Genomic DNA, 19,202 nt, shown 5'->3' with positions numbered 1-19,202 from the left:
TCACTGCGGGCTTTCGATGATCGCAAGTACGATCTGCCCGTCCAAGATGGGCAGATCGTACAAGCTTTCAATGAGCTTACGACCATCGCAAGACAAAGGTCTTGCGATGGTCGTAAGGTGTATGGGCACCTTTACATACTATGTTAGTTCTTTCAATCATGGAGGCTCAGCATCACATATGGGCATTACCTAGGGAGGCGTTTTAATATTTGCATAATTCCTCCAAAGAGCCAGCTCACTGCTTGAATCGAGGCTGAGGGCTCTGGAGAGGAGTACTGAGACAGGCTGCTTGCCCCTACCCCATGATCTGCCTGCATTGCATAAAGAATCACGGAGACCTAGTGACAGGTATTATTTCATCATTTCATTAGCACTTTGATAAGGAAAGGAGAGACCCGGACACATAAAATATAAGCAGATTGAACGTCAGCTTCAAAGCTGGAAAAAAAATGTTGAAGGCAATTGAGTTATTAAGACCGCATTCAAAATCTTAACTTATTCACCTTAGAAAAGAGGCGATTAAGAGGGGACATTATTGCAGTCTTCAAAATCATAAATGGGGACCCCAATATTAGGAACAAACTGTTTAATCCCAAAACTGTATTGAGAACCCATGGACACAACAGGAGGGTAGAAGAGAGGGGGTTCAATCCTACAATTCGTAGGGGGTATTTCACTGTGAGAGTGGTGAAAGTTTGGAATTCCCTCTCACAGGTGGTGGTATCCGTTGATAACATTGATAAATTCAAGAAACGTTTGCATGCGTTTCTTCTCTCGCAGAATCTACAGGGACATGGTAAGTGTTAGAGTAAGATGAATACAGACACACGCACACTCACTCACATACATTGGATGGACCCTTGTCTTTATTCAGCCTAAATGTGCCCATACACTGTACGATTCTCGTACGAGAATCGCGGGAAATCTCGCGATCGTACGAGAATCGTACAGTGTATGGAAGGCGTGCAACCGTTTCTACTGTACAGTCGCACGTCTTCTGTCGAACAAGCAGGCTTAAAAACCCGCCGAGAATCGTACGATTTTCGGCGGGTTAGTGGCCTGCTTGTTCGACAACTGCCGAACGCGACGGTATGCGCACGCGCACACTGCCCGTTTGCAGTGATCGGAAGCCCGCCCCTCACTGCGGGCTTTCGATGATCGCAAGTACGATCTGCCCGTCCAAGATGGGCAGATCGTACAAGCTTTCAATGAGCTTACGACCATCGCAAGACAAAGGTCTTGCGATGGTCGTAAGGTGTATGGGCACCTTTACATACTATGTTAGTTCTTTCAATCATGGAGGCTCAGCATCACATATGGGCATTACCTAGGGAGGCGTTTTAATATTTGCATAATTCCTCCAAAGAGCCAGCTCACTGCTTGAATCGAGGCTGAGGGCTCTGGAGAGGAGTACTGAGACAGGCTGCTTGCCCCTACCCCATGATCTGCCTGCATTGCATAAAGAATCACGGAGACCTAGTGACAGGTATTATTTCATCATTTCATTAGCACTTTGATAAGGAAAGGAGAGACCCGGACACATAAAATATAAGCAGATTGAACGTCAGCTTCAAAGCTGGAAAAAAAATGTTTTGAGTGCCAGTACCAGTCACATAAGTTACCTCTAATGAAGAATCTCATATGTCCTGCTGGCTGCTGGTTACTGTAAAAAAGAAAACAAAAAAAACATCCACATAGCAATGATGATATTTTGCCGCGGCACGGATGAGAGATGCGGCTGCTTGTGAAGGGATCGCAATGTTTGCCCTCCCGTTTCTGGTCCCATCACAAAACTCCATGTATTATTTCCCCAGAATGCAAGGCGTTCTGTGAACGGGTAAGGGTGATCCTGGCATTCATCCACCCCTCAAACATTCACAAAACATTTTTTTTTTACTGAAGTTGAGCTTTATGGACAAATACAGCAGTTTATCAAGTGAGCCCCACCTTTCATCATTCCTTGGGACTTCATTTGATCTGATTTGCAGGTTTTCATCTTTGCCTGGGTTTCCACATTAGGCAACGACTCCTGGTTGGTTTACAGTGTTTACGATTTAAATACATCATTTACTGCAGTGACAGTCCTGCCTTCTGCATTTTTTTGTATTCATAGTCCGTGTTCTTGCTCATTTCATGTTCCGTGTTTGAATTGCCAAGTGATCAAGGTGACGGTTACAGTTTGTGACTGGAGCCAGATCGTCTGCGCCTCTTATTTAATCTGTCTTTACTCGGTGTCAGTGTTCGGTAATGCAGAGCGTCAGTGAAGGTTGGTGACCCAGCATGTAATCCTCTTTATCCCGTAGCACAGCAAAATCCGCAGGGAAAGTGAGAGAAGTATCGCTGTGATGCACCGAAAACAAAATAACATTGAGGGGAATTTATCAAAACTGGAGCAGCTGTGCACGGCAACCAATCAGCTTCTATCTTTCATTTACAAATCTTAACAAACTGAAGAGAGAAGCTGATTGGTTGTCATAGGCAACTGCTCCAGCTTTCGTTTGCTCCAGTTTTGATAAATGCCCCGCATTGTGTTTACACTAGAATACAGTTGACCAAAGTTGTTGTTTCAAAATAGAAATCTTTAAATGACACTCAACTCAGGAGTTAAATCTTAAAAATACTTTCAAGTACCCCAACTATTAACTAAAATAGAGGATTAATATAAGTCTATGGCCATTAAAGTGACACTCAAGTACCATAACTATTAACAAAAATGTATCTTATTTGTGCATCACTCGGCTGTAGATCCTCAAATCATCTCTGAATTGCTGGTGACACTGTCCTTCCTTCTGGAGGGTGGCTCCTTTTGTTCCCCATGGTCCCTGTGTGTGTTGTAAAGTAGTCACGGCTCCAAGATCACTCCTGTGATGGACTACAATCTCAGTACAAATTAGTAAACTAAACGAGATTGTTGTCCATCACAGGAGTGAGCTTGTAGGTGGTATAGTAGGTGAGTGTAGCTGTCTGCACCGCCTGGTACCTTCTAGTGCAGGATATTGCAAACTCTGGCCCTCTAGCTGCGGTGCAACTACAAATCCCATTAGGCAATGCAAGACTCTGTCAGCCACAGCCATGACTCCTAGATGAAGATGCATGATGGCATTTATAGATTTACCACAGCTGGAGGGCCAGAGTTTGCCTACCCCAGTCCAAGTGCATAGTGGGAGCTCAGAACCTGGGGTGCTCTGCTACCCCAACTTCAACTAAGATAATGGCACTTGGCCCAGCTACTACCCGTGACTCACCAGTGGTCAGAGGTTGTTCATCCTAGTGATGGGGAAAGGACTTCCTAACTAGTTACCTGGCTGTGATGCTGATACAGTGGCTTTTAAAACTTTGTGACTCGTATAGCTCAAGAGCATGGACCTTCCTGGCAGCATTCTCGTCACACCTCACAATATTATTCATAGATGTAAAAAGAGAAAAAAATCTGCCTGTCTCATCTTCATTCTGCTATTATCTGTCTGTATATAGGTCAGGATCTTGGAGTCAGCTTGGAAAATGAATATACAAATAGTGTGTTTTGCAAGTTTATTACTAATACAATGACTTGTCACGGCTGCCTGGCTTTAGCGGGAAGTGGATATGTAAAGATTATATGTTATATCAAAGGCTGATACATCTTCCTCATACACTTACAGTAATCCTTCCAGATGACGAATCTTCACTTTTTGGATATCCGTTTTATTCCCGTAGACCAATCTTGCGTGCTAAATTGATTTTTAAAGATTAATAGCGGCTGCTGTCAGCAGCGCTGATTGCTTTTCTACCACCCAGACTTAACCAAGTGCTTTTCAGTCCAAGTGCTGTTCGCAGCCAGACATTCGTCTCCTTGCTTAATGCTTGTTTGGTTAGAGAAGTGTACATCAAAAAAAATATTAAATGGACAGCTATATACATTGCACATATAGAGAGAGGTGTGTGTATTCGTAGGTATAAAATCAGTAAACAGAAGTCAGCTGTGTTCTTGGAGGTAAGCGGGACTACAGTATCTTTTGAAACAATTGCAGGCTCCGAAATGTTGGTCCCATTTCTGGGTTAAAGTGAAACTATAGTCCACATCATGGTGGGTGGCTCTAGCCATAATATGCAAGTATGCACAGCATAAATGCACATGGCACACTTACCTCCTACTGTGCCCTCCTCTAGGTTTATCTGGTGCAGGATCCCGTCACTGCTTTGTCTGCAGCATTGTTCCACATCACCCACCTCTATTTAAAAGAGAACTATGGCCCAACCTTTTTTGCCACAGTTCTCTTTTTGTTGGGATCCACCCCGCTACCTGATTGACAGGTCCAATGTCAATCCAGTCCGTGCAGGAGGAATGGAGATTACAGGGGGGAATCCCTGTAGAGACATGATCGGGAACTGAGTGATCACGGTATGTGATCGCTCAGTTCTCAATCAATAGAGCCGACGTGCGACAGTTTCAGTATCATACGTCGGCTCTAATTATGGGGGTGAGTATATTTCTCTCTCCCCATAATTTTCCTTTAAAAGGTTATTAAACCTTCATTTGTTTTGCATATATCTACTGCTAGCAAGCAGTAGATGTATGCAAAATGATTAAAAAGAACAAACTTTTTGAAAGGGTTAATACTTACCTGTGTGTTCGCCGCACGCTCCCGTCCGAACATCTGAAAATTTCTCGGGCGGGCGCATGCGCAGTTCAGATGTTCGGCCGGGAGACAAGGAGAGACGCAAGGGAAGTCTATGGAGCAGCGTGCACCCGCACAGACTCCGTGGGACGTCCGAGGAGAGGAGGATAGAGGAGTCAGCGCTGGATCGGAGACCCGCACCATGTGGAGTAAAGAGCCATGCTGAAGGCTGTGGGGCACTTGAGCTTTGCAGTGTACACAAAACAGAAACAATTGCTAAAAGCCAGATTCTTTGATACTATGCATAGATTTTTGGCTTCCAGACTTAAGCTGGCCATACATACACCTGTGAAATTTCATTCGCAAAAAGTTTTTAGGAACCTTTGTTTGATTTTTCTATTCGTTAAAGGGGTCAAATTGATGATCAATTTCGATCACCGTGACAAAACAATTTGGATTTCTTTATACATTTGGTTGCCAGCCTGCAAGTGTTCAAGATTCTGTTACTAGCTGTGAATAGACAGATGTGCAGAGAGTCATCTGCACATCCTACATTGCATCTCTTACGCAGTCGGTACCCGCCACAATGCTCTCTCTAGCTCGGTCCGCTAACAGCACACAAGGGGGTTAATATTTTACATTCTGTTCTCCATAGAAAATGGAACAATCAGCACCAAGCCATCAAAATTCAGGGAAGTGTTACAGGGCTAGCAGATTACAAGTGATGCTCAAATCACCTTTTTGCTCTTAATTATTGCATAGTGTGGGACTGTTTGTGAGGAGTGATAGACAGGCTGATGTTTTACCAAGAAGAATGGTAGAGGGGGAAATCTGCCTGTCATTTGAAACATTTGGGTCAATCATTTTTAGATTGTAAGCTTTCACAGGCAGGGCCCTCCTTACCATTTTGTCTTGATATTGTAACTGTAATGTCCTCATATTGTAAAGCGATGCAGAAACTGTTTGCGCTATATAAATCCTGTATCCCAGAAGTGGGAAGAAACAGCCGGCTCACCCAGAGATTGTTTGTGAGTGCTAATGATACCAGCATGGTGTTAGGCTGTCTGTTAGAGGCAAGCTTGGGCTGCTTATGTCCAGGCCTTAGTCAGCAATGCAAGGTCAATAAAGAAGTGGCAATAATGTCCAGACTGCTGATAAGCAATGAAACAAACAAACCGTCCCCATGACAGATATATTGCCAGGATTTTCACTATCTACGCTGCAGATTGGTAACTATTTGTGTTTTAAAGATAATGTGCATGAGTTGTTCCAGTGTTATGCTGAAATTTCTCAAAATGCCAGTCAGAAGGTTATTTCATGGTGGCCACAATACTCCATCACTGTTACACGGAACACCGCTTCCCCAGCATCCCTTTAGAGGTGTAAGTATCTCAGTAGAGATTACACCCAGGTAAACCCAGGGAGCTTTACTGCACTATGACCTTTAGGTTACATTTCCACATTAAAGTAGATTTAGGGTGCTAGATTTCAGGCTGATTTTATAACCTCAGTTGCGTGAGAAGGGAAGAGAGCCATGAGCTGTGAAACCCTATGTGGTCCAGGCAGCCAAATCTTGTTGCAGTTGGTTGCTGGTGCACTAAAATATATATATATATATATATATAATGAGGGTAATTTATCAGAATCTGGAGCAGTTGCCCATTGAAACCAATCAGCTTCCCTCTTTCATTTTTAAAGATTAACTGAGCAAACAGAAGAGAGAATCTGATTGGCTACTAGGAACTGCTCCAGATTCTGTCTGCTCTAGTTTTGATCATTTCCCCCCAATCTATTTGGGAAGTTATAGAAAAAGATTTGGCTACGGATTGAAAGAGAGAAAATTACGTTAAAAAAATTACATTTAAAAGGACAGTTTCATATAAACAATCAATTCTAATACATTTTATAACTCAAGTGTAGTTCCATTTTTAAATTAAAAGCCCAACTCCATGCAGGATTCCCATCACTGGTTTTGGGCAAGCACACTTTCTCGGGAGAATGTCACCCTCATGCAGGATGCAGGCATACTTCTACTGTATATCCTGCAAATCATTTAGTTCATACCCTCCGCTCCCGCTGCACTTCCAGGCCAGGGGTTGTTTGTTTTGTGAATGGCCTGGGAGAGGGGGGCGCAGATGTGATCGTAGCACTGGGCCTATGAGACATGCAGCACTTAGACCCCCCTTCACACCTTAGCTGTTTGTCGCGTGTAAATCAGTGGAACTAACAGCTCAACACTAGGAATCCCATTCATGTCTTTGACCCCAGTGCACATGTCAGCGTTTTGTTGCAAGCAGAAATAAGCCTGTCGCAGGAAATACTATATGAGCTACTTTGTGGCTGATTTTAGTGTGTTTTGCAGCATAGACTCAATAGAAAAACACTTGAAATACGTGTGTTGCGATTATTTGGGTGCTTATTACGTGCGTTTTGCTCGTTCACATGAATGTGCCAAAATCTGTTCACAAAAACGCGCAACTTAACACACACACGCGTAAAACGCGCAAAAGAAGCTTAAAAAAAAGAAGCGTGTAAGCGTGTCGCCTAGGTGCGAATCAAGCTTTGCTGCTGGAGCGGCCAGGAAGTACGGCAGGTGCTGGACTTCCTCTCGCCATTAAAACGAAATGATTTGCAGGACACAGAAGTATACCTGTGAGAGATTGAGCTCCTCCCAAGGAATTAGAAGGCCCACTTGAAATCCATGAAGGTAATTCTGCTCAGATTTGGCCTTTAAACTCTCCTATGCGCCAAGTACGGTGCCATCTTCACATCTGTTTTTATAAGATGTTGCCATGTTGCTGCACATGTGATTTGTTATGACACCAGAGGCGTGTTCAGTTCCTTAGCCAAGCGCTGAGTAGCTGTTCACTGCAGATGTTTCACTGAACGCTTTGGCTGCACAGTGCTAAGCAAAATGGAGGATAATATTTTTGACTAATAAATACAATTTTCCAGCCAATATTTGATGTGCTTTTCCACCAAAACATTAAATTGTAGGTTCCCACACGGAATTGATTTCCTCTGTTGGGGTTCAGACACCTTTCTCCAGTGGTTCCAGGTGTGCCCACCGTTGAAATGGCCGCTGGTGCTCTGTCCTTACCTTCTCTGCCACAATCAGCCCTCTGCATCCACATTCACTTCAGGTGCAAGTGCTAAGTTAGCAGTGCTGAGCGCCGACTTGCAGCATAGCGGTCAGCGGCGGTTTGCCAACTCAGCACTCGTAGCTGCTGAGCAACTAAACACGCCTCGGGCATTTCAGGGCTTGAAAGCTGAGTTGAGCGCTAACATTAGCCGACTGGTAACTGTGACCGATATCAGCAGAGGCATGCCTTGGATGTTGCATACACTGCATGTGCTAGCAGGCAGAATGGATAGGAAAGCACTGCAGACTACAACATTGCTATGTGTAATGAAGGATGTAACAACATGTATTGAATATTTTGTAATGTGAGCTTTCTTTTTGGAATCAATTGTTAAACTCAATGAATAAACATTAACCTTTATAATTTTTTTATTTTTTTTTACAGTTTGAGCAGGAAAACCAGAGACTTGTCAGCGAGATGAACAGTCTTTTCGATGAAGTAAGGTAAACCAATCTGCTACTTTATTTCTAAGGAAGTGTACATAACTGTGTTTATATTCCGATGTAATATACTGTTCTACAGGGCAGGGGAGATATACCCAAGGGAGAAAATCCTGAAGCCGAGCAAAAATAAACTATTATTCAATTAACAGAGAAATTAATGTGGAGCTGTCCTCTGCAGTACTTCCGTTCTGCCACTTGATGTCCTCAGTCTTCCAGGTTTAATGATGCCCAACTTCATTCAGCCCACTTCCTCTGACACAGGGCGTCATGGATCTTTCCTCAGCTCATCTCTGCTTTCTCCTCTTATCGGCATGCTCCTCGTCACACACAAACTGATTGTAAACTTCTGCAGCTTCTCTATCCCCCTTCTACGCTGATATGTTCTGCTGTACAGGATGAGGCTGATACTAAGTCAAATTCAGATACTTACACTTCTTTCATTTAACAAATGCATTTAATGATGTATTCATAAATACAGAACTGCAATAATTTGTTGGTTAGCTAAAGTAGTAATTCTAATTGCTGTTTTTTTGTGACAGGGAGGGTTGAGTGGTCCATGTCATGTAAACATTTAAGGCCTAGTCACACTAGTCAACGCAACATGTGAAAGGCAGCCTATTCATTTATAAAGGGCTAGCAGCGCAGAAAAATGAACATATCTTTTTTAAGCAGTTCACCACAATGCATAGCTCATGTGCTGTGATGTGCTGAAGTGCTAGTGTGTTGTACACTACTGTAATTGTGCATTGGGGTGCCATTCTAATTAAGGATTCTGGTTAAATCAAGAAAAAAAAATTGATTTAAAATTTAAGTGCGTGGGGTTTTTTTTTTAAATGGTTTTCTCCTGGTAATTTTGCAGAAAACACACTTCCTGTTTAGCATGAATGGGGAAATCAAACACCTAGCACACGGCCTGCTTTAAACATATGAAGAACAGTAATCCGGCAACATAGAAGCTGTTGTGTTTAGCTGAAGGCAAGCCAGACATGCAGTGAAAGGGTTAAGCCGGAGTAAATGTACTGAATGTAATTGACATCTTTGGAAAGATCAGATAAGTGCAGGTATTTTTAAACAAAGCCTGTTTCCTTGGCAACAAGGCATTGATGGACGCTGGATGTGGCTACTCTCTCTTCCCTGAATAGATAAGTTGTATCACCTCTCAGACCCGTTCTCACTGCGTATCATTGTCTCCACTGCTTTGCTGTATGAAACGTAACATACACAATGCATTGTTGAAAACAGTCGCTGGGAAATGTACAGAAAAATCTATGTGTGCTTAAACAGCTATGATCTTCAGCAATGTTTGAAGGCTTTCTTCATTGCCTGTTGATGTATCCTATAACCTCTGGATAATTAAAAGATAAAACTGCCCAGTACATCACGGTACAGTTTCCATACTGTCACTCAAGGCAACTTAACAATGCAGGTTTAAATGTGGTTGGGAAACTTCATTTTACTGACAGGTCAGGATTTCTGTATGGGATAGTAGCAAAGCGCCTGCAGCAGGTGTGTTTGGGAACACCTCTTATTTATTATAAGTAGGTAAGCAAAAGGGATTCCCAGATTAGCAACAAAAAGGGAGTAAGGTAGACCTATGTACTACAGCAAAGTGTACATGATAAACCGAAGCCCCGAATGGGTAGTCTGTGCTCTCTGTATGGATTCTTTTCCCTAATGTGTACTGCTAAAGTAACCTTTAATTTGTCATTTGAAAGTTACACTTTTGCTTAAAGGAAAAATAAGTATTTTCTGACACTGATTATTGTATTAGCGATTTAACTCTTGCTGAGACCTCTATGCCTGGCCTGTATAAGCAGATATAATCACTGCGGACAATCCTTATCAGATAGCTGAACTCACCAAATACCTTTACATCCACAAAGTTCTTTATTAATTGCAGCATAGTTACAGCAGAATACAGGATGCAGTAGATGATTGAACAGAAGGTATTTGCCGGTCAAAGATGATAATGTTTCCAAGCGAGCATATTCTCTGTGGCCCTGCTATAGGCAGCCTTGACACCAGAAAGAACTACTTTTGGACCAGAAGGGGGAAATGCATCATAGATGGGAGGGAACAAAGAAAATGTGGTGCAATAATCAAAATGACCACGAGATGGCAGTATATTAAACAGCTACTTATGAGAATTAACAAATGGCTTAAAGGGGTTCTAAACCCTCCGGTTTTTTTTTGCTTATATCTACTGCTAGCATGCAGTAGATATAGGCAAGAAGTGTAAAAAAAACAAAAACCGCTTATAATCATTTTAAACTTACCTCGTTATGGCCGCTCGCTCCCGCGCCGAGAATCAGGAACTGCTCGTACGGCCGCAAAGGATCTTGGGGCGGGCGCATGCGCAGTTCCGATTCTTGGCCGGGAGACGAGCAGAGACGCAAGGTAAGTCTATGGACGCGTGCACCCGCCTGCAGACACCGCTGGATCGGAGAGAGAGAGCAGTCAGCGCTGGATCCGAGTGACGCCGCACCGCTGGAGGGACACATGAAAACATGGGGAAAGAAGAGGAAGATCAGAATAAGAGACATCATTTAAGGTAAGTGCTAACATTTTACATGGTGGGGAGGGAAAACATTTTTTGCCTTTTAATATCACTTTAAGGAAAATTAACAATATAAATTCTCAGCTCACAGTCATATGAACATCAACCGTGGCCGTGCATTGGGTCATATTTATACAACTGTGTAACAGCACAAAGTCCTTAACACAGACTTTTCACCTAATCAACTTGGAGCTTAATACTAGAACCTGGCTATGTTGCTTTAGGCAACAAAGACTTTTTCTTTGGTAATGATGATTATTGGATTCTCAAAATAGAAATGTAAACACTAAACTCAGGAGTTAAATGTATAAAAATACCTTCAAGTACCTTAACTATAAAAACAAAAAGTATCTTATTTGTGTATCACTCGGCTGTAGATCCTCAAATCATCTGTAAATTGGGGCTGTCACTGTCCTTCCTTCTGGAGGGGGGCTACTTTTGTTCCCCATGGTCCTTGCGTGTTGTAAAGAAGTCACCTCTCCAAGCTCGCTCCTGTGATGGACTACGATCTCAGTACAAATTAGTAAACTAAACGAGATTGTTGTCCATCACAGGAGTGAGCTTGGAGTGATGGCTACTTTACAACACACACAGGGACCATGGGGAATAAAACTATCCACCCTCCAGAAGGAAGGACAGTGTCGGCACCAATTCAGAGATGATTTGAGGATCTAAAGCCGAGTGATACACAAAAAGATACATTTTTGTTAATAGTTAAGGTACTTGAGTGCATTTTAAAGATTGAATTCCTAAGTTTAGTGTCACTTTAATGGTCATAGACTTATATTAATCCTCTAGATATGTGTTATTAGAGCGTAAGCAGGTTTAGAGACCAGCTAGTTTTTTCTATGACAACCCCTTCTCCAAAGATCCCACAGTTTACCGATCCTTGCTGTGTCTATTCATTTTTCTGATAAAAACTGGTTAGATTTCTGGATGGGAAATGGTTATGCTGGTTTGTTTGGGTGATAAGACACCTTTTCTTCAGATGAGGCTAACTTATTGTTTGCCACCGTTTTATTATACCAGGTAAACTGCTGAGAGAGAAACCTACCTCGTACATCATCTTCAAGGTCATCTTGTCCATGCTGCTTCACCTCAATGTACTGGTCCATGTTGGCGATTAAATAAGAGGATAATTTATCTCTCTCATTAAAAACCGCTGTTAAACATATAAATGGGAGCACGTGACTGAAGGGCTATTAATAGGTATGGTGTGGGTGTAGTTTCTCTGGAGCTAGGAAAGCAGAATGTTTAATACTTGACTCATGGAATGTTCTTCTGCCAATACTGGATATTCTATAACAGACAGAACTTTATGAGTTTCTGCTTAAATTATATTCTGCTTTCTCCCACACATTCTATGCCTTTCTAGTTATGTGTTTCATGCATCCTAAGACCAATTCCTTGACTATGAGGGAACTGCCAATACCACCAGACAAAACCTCTTGGTCCCAAAAGACTGAACTGATTACACAACCTTGTCTGATTGCTATTGCCTTCTCTGAGATAAGCAAGTGCCTTAGATTTCTACAACATCCTCCACCTCTCCATAGACCTAAATATAGAGGTCTGAGGACAGTCATAGAGGACCATCTAGTGTCTATGGGCATGTTAAACAACCAAATTGCTAATCGTCTTTAAATACTCGACTTTTTTTCTGCCCCTGTTATCAAACTCAACTCTGATGCTGAGAAATAATCTGCTGAAGTCAGCAATGAAACTTCCAAGAGTTGTCAGTCTTCCCACTGCTTCCAGTGGTCCCTCTTGTTGACCTCCACCCCTTACAGGATACAGTAGTGACATGGAGTTTAGAAGGAAGAACCAGTGAGTGAGAGCTGCAGGTGAACCAGGAGATTGACACATCAGGAAGTGTGGGTCTCAGTACAGACTCCAGTACAAGATTTCTTAGGATTCTTTTACAGATATGGCTTCATTAAACTATTGACTATAGCATCAGCGCTCCTTTAAACTATACATGTAGCCAAATAATTACATTTAATTATTTACATATTCTTAACAAGCAGTAAATGAGGTTTAAAACAAACCCTCACTTACCTCTGAAACTGTAGGTGCTGTGGAGCAATTCCTCCTCATAATTCACCGGGGAAGCACTGGAGGCATTTTCTCAGCAGCTCAACTCTCTATTTTCCCACCTCCCAGCTGTCATTCTGCAGGCCTTTGGCCCTATAATCTCTAATATAAGCACATAGCAGGCGCTCTGGGAGGGAGAAGCAGGGGAAGTTGAGTTGATGACAATGATTTGGAGGATTTTAGTGCTTCTACTGTTTGAAATGTGATTGTAAATTGTGCACAGTGCTATGAGATACAGAGGTTAGCGAGAGCTTGTTTCAAATCTCATTTACTGATGGTTAAGAGTATGTGAATACTTTTTTGTGCATAGCCTGGGCACAGGTTCAATTTAAGACTAAAGGAAAAGTCTTTTAGAAGAACTTATTAAACCGGCAGTCTGCATGTTGACTTATTTCTATATCTTTTTATTGACCGAAATGTGATTTTGTCGGTGGTGCTTTTTTTGCAGGCAAATAGAAGGCAAGGTGGTTGAAATATCGCGACTGCAAGAAATATTCACAGAGAAGGTTCTGCAGCAGGTAACATACGCTGTCTGATCGCTTACAATGATTAGGAATATTAGTGTTGTAAGTTTTCCGGCATTTCTGTTTGCCAGATCAGTTTCGCTGGAGAGCTGCAGAGGTATGCGGTGCTGGTCATAAAAGTTCACAAATATGGAATGTTTTCTGCACTTCCAGGTTGAGGCCCAGAAGTCTGAGCAACCTGTGTAATGATGCAAGTGTGTATTAATAGTCCAATTGTTTCCTTAATCCAGTTGCTTCTATAAAAATGTAAGTAGTAATAAAGACTATTTGGGGTTTTTTCTAATGCATTCTCTGCATTAAGGTAAGAAACACCCGCTACTTTGCCATGCCCCCCCAACACTTGTATCACCACATTCACCGCCGCTGGCTCCCAGATGATATGTGCTGCTTTCCCAAAAGTTCCGGCTTGAGAAGAGGGATCCCAGGGCCAATGAGAGCGATAGAATGCTACACCTGCCTGTCAAATTGCTGTAAAGGAGGGAAGAGGCGGGAGCAGGGGTGTGGCTTGTGGTGCGCTGTGTGTTTCAGTGGACGCACACATCTCGGCTCAGTTCCTAGCTGGGAGTGCGCATACACGGTTGTCTCCTTGGCAACCTGCTAGGCAACGAAGACGCCCATAAACAGGAGGGGCTGGCCGCAACCGGAAGGAAATTAATGAAATGGGGCAATTCAAAAAAAGAAGCTTGTTAAGTAACTGTGAAACTCCCCCCCCAAAACAACAGCTTTAATATCACTTTAAGCATTGTGGGGGATTTTGTTTTAAAGTTCTCTTTTTGTTGACTGGAAAGAAAGTTATATGTTGAAATATATTCAATAAATGTTGGGATACTGGAAGCTAGAATGAATTAAAATGTATTGGGAGCAGTAATTAGTATTTTACCTTTACCTTATCTTCCTCACTCCTCTACAGCCCCTATCGGCCTGCCAAATTACTGTATGCGGGAGCACGTTTTACTCCCCCGCTTCCCCACAGCAGCCAATCATCGGGCACTGTCACATGCTGTGGGCGGGGTTAAGTAAAGGCTTTTTAAAGTACCTCCTGTAAAGCAAACTTGTTACACTTCCCTGTGGTTTACTTTAATGTTTAGCTGTGATTTGGATTGAATAGGAAAGTCAGCAAACGCCCATATTAAGCCACTAAAAGAAAATACTCCTAAATCTGGATCACAATTTTAATTGGATCTGCACATAATTGATGCAGTTGTGGTCCGTGTTGGAGAACAACACTGATCGTCTCAGCTGGAAGCCTATGAAGCACAACTGGCAACATTTTAAACTGCTTTCCAGGGACACTTTGATTCAGTGCTAATGTGCCTCAGCCCATATTGTTCATATATCTCAGTCACTCGTGTGCAATGCCGTCTCAGTGCTGCAGAACTCATTCTGCTTATATCGTCTCAACTGTGTTATTAAAAATTTTCTGCAATGAAAACATTGGCCTTTGATAGACATTAATGACAGAGTTGCATTGTAGATAAGGCTGGAAAAAGACACAGGTCCACCCATCCCAACCTGTGCATGTGTGTCGTCTATGAGGAAGCGTTATAAAGATTATATTAATGTAGTCTAAAAAAGAGGCACGCTGAGGTCCCTTAAGAAGGCCACGATTTAGGATTGGACGAAAAGGTTTAATCTTAAACTGAGAAAAGGGTTCTTTACTGTTGGTGCAGTAAAAATCTGAAATTCTCTTCCCCTGCATGTAGTAGTAGCTGAAAGTTTAAGATATCTTCCTCAGTTAGCATAAGGGCTGGTGCAGACTTTGGCGATAAAGAGCGCACACAGCGGTTGTCGCGCGGCCCCATTGATTTCAATGGGCTTACATCTGTGCGGCAGATGTAGCGACACTCTCTTTTTAAACCTCGATCGTGCGCGATTGCACAGGTGGTATTGCGGTGGGAAATCTGCCTGGGGCGCCTTTAGAAAATAATGGTACCGCCAGCGTGATCGACAGTGGTGTGTGATTCCGTGACCGCACGCTTTCATGCAAGATTGCCGCACAGTCACGGATCACCCAGGTGTGAACCTGGCCTAATAGACAGGGCTATGGCAATTCTTAAATCGATAGATTGATCCAGGCATCTATCTGATCAGCACTATGGGGTCAGGAAGGGATTTTATTTTTAACCCTCTTACAGCAAAGTGAACTATGCTTGTAAAATCGTGCACACACGTTGGACCTGTGTCTTTTTTTCAATCTTATTTACTATATAACAATGTAATTCATCTGTAAATAAAAAAGAACTCTGGGCAAACGAAAAGCTGACCCCAGCAGTGGGGCTGCCCCTGCACTGTTAGGGTAAAGTGCTCGTTTTGTCTAGGGGGCTCAAATAAATGACCCACCTGATATTAATACAGTAATATTACTGGATTACTCAACTGATCCTCAGTCCCGCTGACTTCTTCCGGCCTGCTAGACCGATCTCTGCAGCCTCTTCTTCCCTGGGTTCCAGCGGTCTGAGAACCACTGACGTCATCACATCTTATTCAGGTCCAATGACCGGCATTAGACATGAGGGACATTCCATAGTCGGAGGGGGAGAGAGGTGAGTGCTGACCACTGCGGGCCCAAGGATCAGGTAAGTTATACAGATTTATTTGAGCCCCCTAGACAAAATGAGCACTTTTTTTTTTTTTTTTTTTTTTTTTTTTTTTTATACTACCTGGCATTCTTCTTTAACATACTTGAAATTTCTATAGGCTTGTAAGTCCAATCCTATCCCAAATGAGGTTATCCTTCTATCATATATGATCATACATGGGGAAACTAACATTAGTACCGGTGTTACAGGGTTAATTGTGATTATTCTGCAGCATGTAAAGTTTCATAATGATGCTCACCCGGAGGTAGATAATAAGACCTGCAGAAGCAATGAGGACTCGCACCACTATATTCATTATTCTGGCATGGCTCAGAGCCAGTCAAAGCAGCATTGGCATTTATTGAGCCTTTACGTGTTGGGTGTATACAACAGATCTATAGACTAAGTGTCTGTTTTAGCACCCAAGCAAGCTTTAGTACCGTACTGATTCTTCAGAGCACAATCTGGTAGCTGAAGAGTTACCCTGAATGAAGTTTCAGATTTGGACATCTGGCATGTAACTGCTTTGCTAATTACTGCATCACACCATTTCTCTCTGCTGGAGGTATGTTGTTATGTGCTTTTCAGAGCTAAAAGTCTTTTATATCTGAAGCTCTCTTATACGAATCCCTTACTGGTAGTAAGCGTGCCATACACAGACTATGAATGTCAAAAAATGTTCAGGGCTATAGGTAAGAATACGTCTGCATTAATATAGGACAGTCTGGCTCCTCCTGATAGCATTCCTGCCCCTTATCTCCCTACAATACCAGAGTCATGAGCTCACCTATCCCTGGATTACGGTAACAGTCCTTTGTTACATGCTGCTTAAGGTGGCCATACACTCTACAACCATCGCAAGACTTTAGTCTTGCGATGGTTGTAAAGGGATTAAAAAAACGTACGATCTGCCTATCTTGGACAGGCAGATCGCACTCTCGATCATCTCAAGCCCGCCCCCCTGAGGGGCGGGCTTCCGATGACCGCAATGCTGAACGGGCAGTGTGCGCGTGCGCACACCGGCCCGTTCAGCATTTATCTTCCGAGCACTGTTCAAACCAGCCGAAAATCGTACGATTCCCGGCTGGTTTTCGAACATGCTGGTTCGACAGAAGACGTGCGACCGTACAGTAGAAACGGTTGCACGTCTCCGTTCACACTGCTCGATTATCGTACGAAAACCCGATCGCATACGATTATCGTACGATAATCGTGCAGTGTATGGGCACCATTAGAGAAAAAATGAATTTTGCCAGTATAAGCTACAGATGACTTCAAAAGATTCCTTTCCCCATTTCGCATGCTTAAAAGAGAACTATGGCCCAATATTTTTTGGCCATAGTTCTCTTTTAGGGTCACAGAAGGACATTTACTATGTCCTCCTATGGCCCAAAACTCAGCATATAGTGGCATATTTCCCACTATATGCCGACAGAGCAGCGCTGTGGCCGGGAAAGATCTCGACAATATTGTGGGGGATCCACCCCGGCACCTGATTAACAGCTGGTTCTGCCTTTTTATAGAGGCAAAACCAGCTGTGCCCGCTGCATCCCTCCAGTCAGTGCTGGAGAGGGGAGGAGGGAATGATGACTGCCAGTCACAGCTCTCTGCAGGGAGATGATCGGGAACTGAGTGATCAGCGTTATGTGATCGCTCAGTCCTCGATCTATCGAACCGATGTGTGACAGCTGAAGTGTCACATGTCAGCTCTAATCATAAATTATTAGAGACGCTATTCTAAATAATTACTCTATTAAAGTCTCCAGCAGCACTGGATAAAAGGAACTAACATGATTGCCCCTATAATTGTACAATATAGAAATATGTGGCTTTAATGCATTCTCACATTAGTAATAGAATTAGCAGCTTATGTTGGGTATCGTTTTACTCGTTGTAACCTCATCTTTTATATTTCATTAAAAAAATGGGTAATTTGTTGTGTTTTGGGGCATTTAATTAAATTTGTCACTAAATTTTGGGGTTTAATAAGGAGTTGCGCTAATATTGCGCAACATAAAAATTTTCAACTACCACCATTTTATTCTATAGGGTCTTGGCATTCAGAAAATATATAATGTTGGGGGGTTTTACGTCATTTTCTGGCCTAAAATGTGGAATATAACATGGGTGCAAAAATGGAAAAAAGGGCCTCAGTCATGAAGGGGTTAAAGGAAACCAGTAATGATGTTCCCTTCTTGTTGGCCTGTTACCTACACAGGATATCACACATAAAATGACAGCATGTAGCTGAACAATGTGTTTGACTGACTTAGTTACAGTTGTATTGTGATTTTCACATGCCTGCCTGATGCTTATATCATATGTAGGCATTGTATAATGCCTTCATATGATTAAAAAAAAAGAGTGGTGACACTTTAGTTAGCTTCAGAGTTCAGGTACAGTTAAAGCAGATCTAACCTTAATTGGAAGATCTTGAAAGCACTATGTTATTATCAAATTGCCTTGTTCTTTATTTAATATGGTTTTCAAAATATATGTTTTTTCTCATTATTATTTGCATCTAATCGCTGCTGATCTCCAGCCCTTTTCAGCCGCTCTACATGCATTTGCTCCAGCGTCAGTTGCACATGGTTTCTGTAGACTATGGTGGCCTATTGCCTGCACAAAGTATGTCTGCACGATAGTTTCCACCAGGGGCTCACGTGCAAGGGTGACAACACAGGGCCACAATTGTAAGACAGTTGTCATCCTATAACTGGAAGTCACAGCTCTCTGTCTGAACAAGGCCAATGGAAGTCACAGCTCTCTGCCTGAACAAGGACCATGGAAGTCACAGCTCTCTGCCTGAAAAGGAGCATAGAAGTCACAGCTCTCTGCCTGAACAAGGAGCATGGAAGTCACAGCTCTCTGCCTGAACAAGGAGCATGGAAGTCACAGCTCTCTGTCTGAACAAGGACCATGGAAGTCACAGCTCTCTGCCTGAACAAGGACCATGGAGGTCACAGCTCTCTGCCTGAACAAGGACCATGGAAGTCACAGCTCTCTGCCTGAACAAGGACAATGGAAGTCACAGCACTCTGCCGGAACAAGGACCATGGAAGTCACAGCTCTCTGCCTGAACAAGGACCATGGAAGTCACAGCTCTCTGCCTGAACAAGGACCATGGAAGTCACAGCTCTCTGCCTGAACAAGGACCATCATGGCAGGATTACCACATTTTTTTTTTTTTATATAAATGCTGCAGGTTTAAACAACAAGATGGAAAGCAACCTTTGAAATTTCATTAAAGCTTATGTGAGATTT

At 42.7% G+C, this 19,202-nt stretch overlaps 1 protein-coding gene across 1 annotated transcript in view; it reads left to right on the top strand.

Moving 5' to 3' along the window:
- Positions 1 to 19,202, top strand: part of STX18 (syntaxin 18) — a 122,673-nt gene that overhangs the window by 92,198 nt on the left and 11,273 nt on the right. Inside the window, exons 8-9 of the mRNA XM_018568068.1 lie at positions 8,126 to 8,184; positions 13,284 to 13,353. Of these exons, the coding sequence (XP_018423570.1) occupies positions 8,126 to 8,184; positions 13,284 to 13,353 (129 nt within the window). The remainder of the gene's footprint in view (positions 1 to 8,125; positions 8,185 to 13,283; positions 13,354 to 19,202) is intronic.

Source organism: Nanorana parkeri, unplaced genomic scaffold (assembly GCF_000935625.1).
Source record: "Nanorana parkeri isolate BGI_ZX_2015 unplaced genomic scaffold, ASM93562v1 scaffold1134, whole genome shotgun sequence".
NCBI lineage: Eukaryota > Metazoa > Chordata > Amphibia > Anura > Dicroglossidae > Nanorana > Nanorana parkeri.
This window is presented reverse-complemented; position numbering and strand designations above follow the sequence as displayed.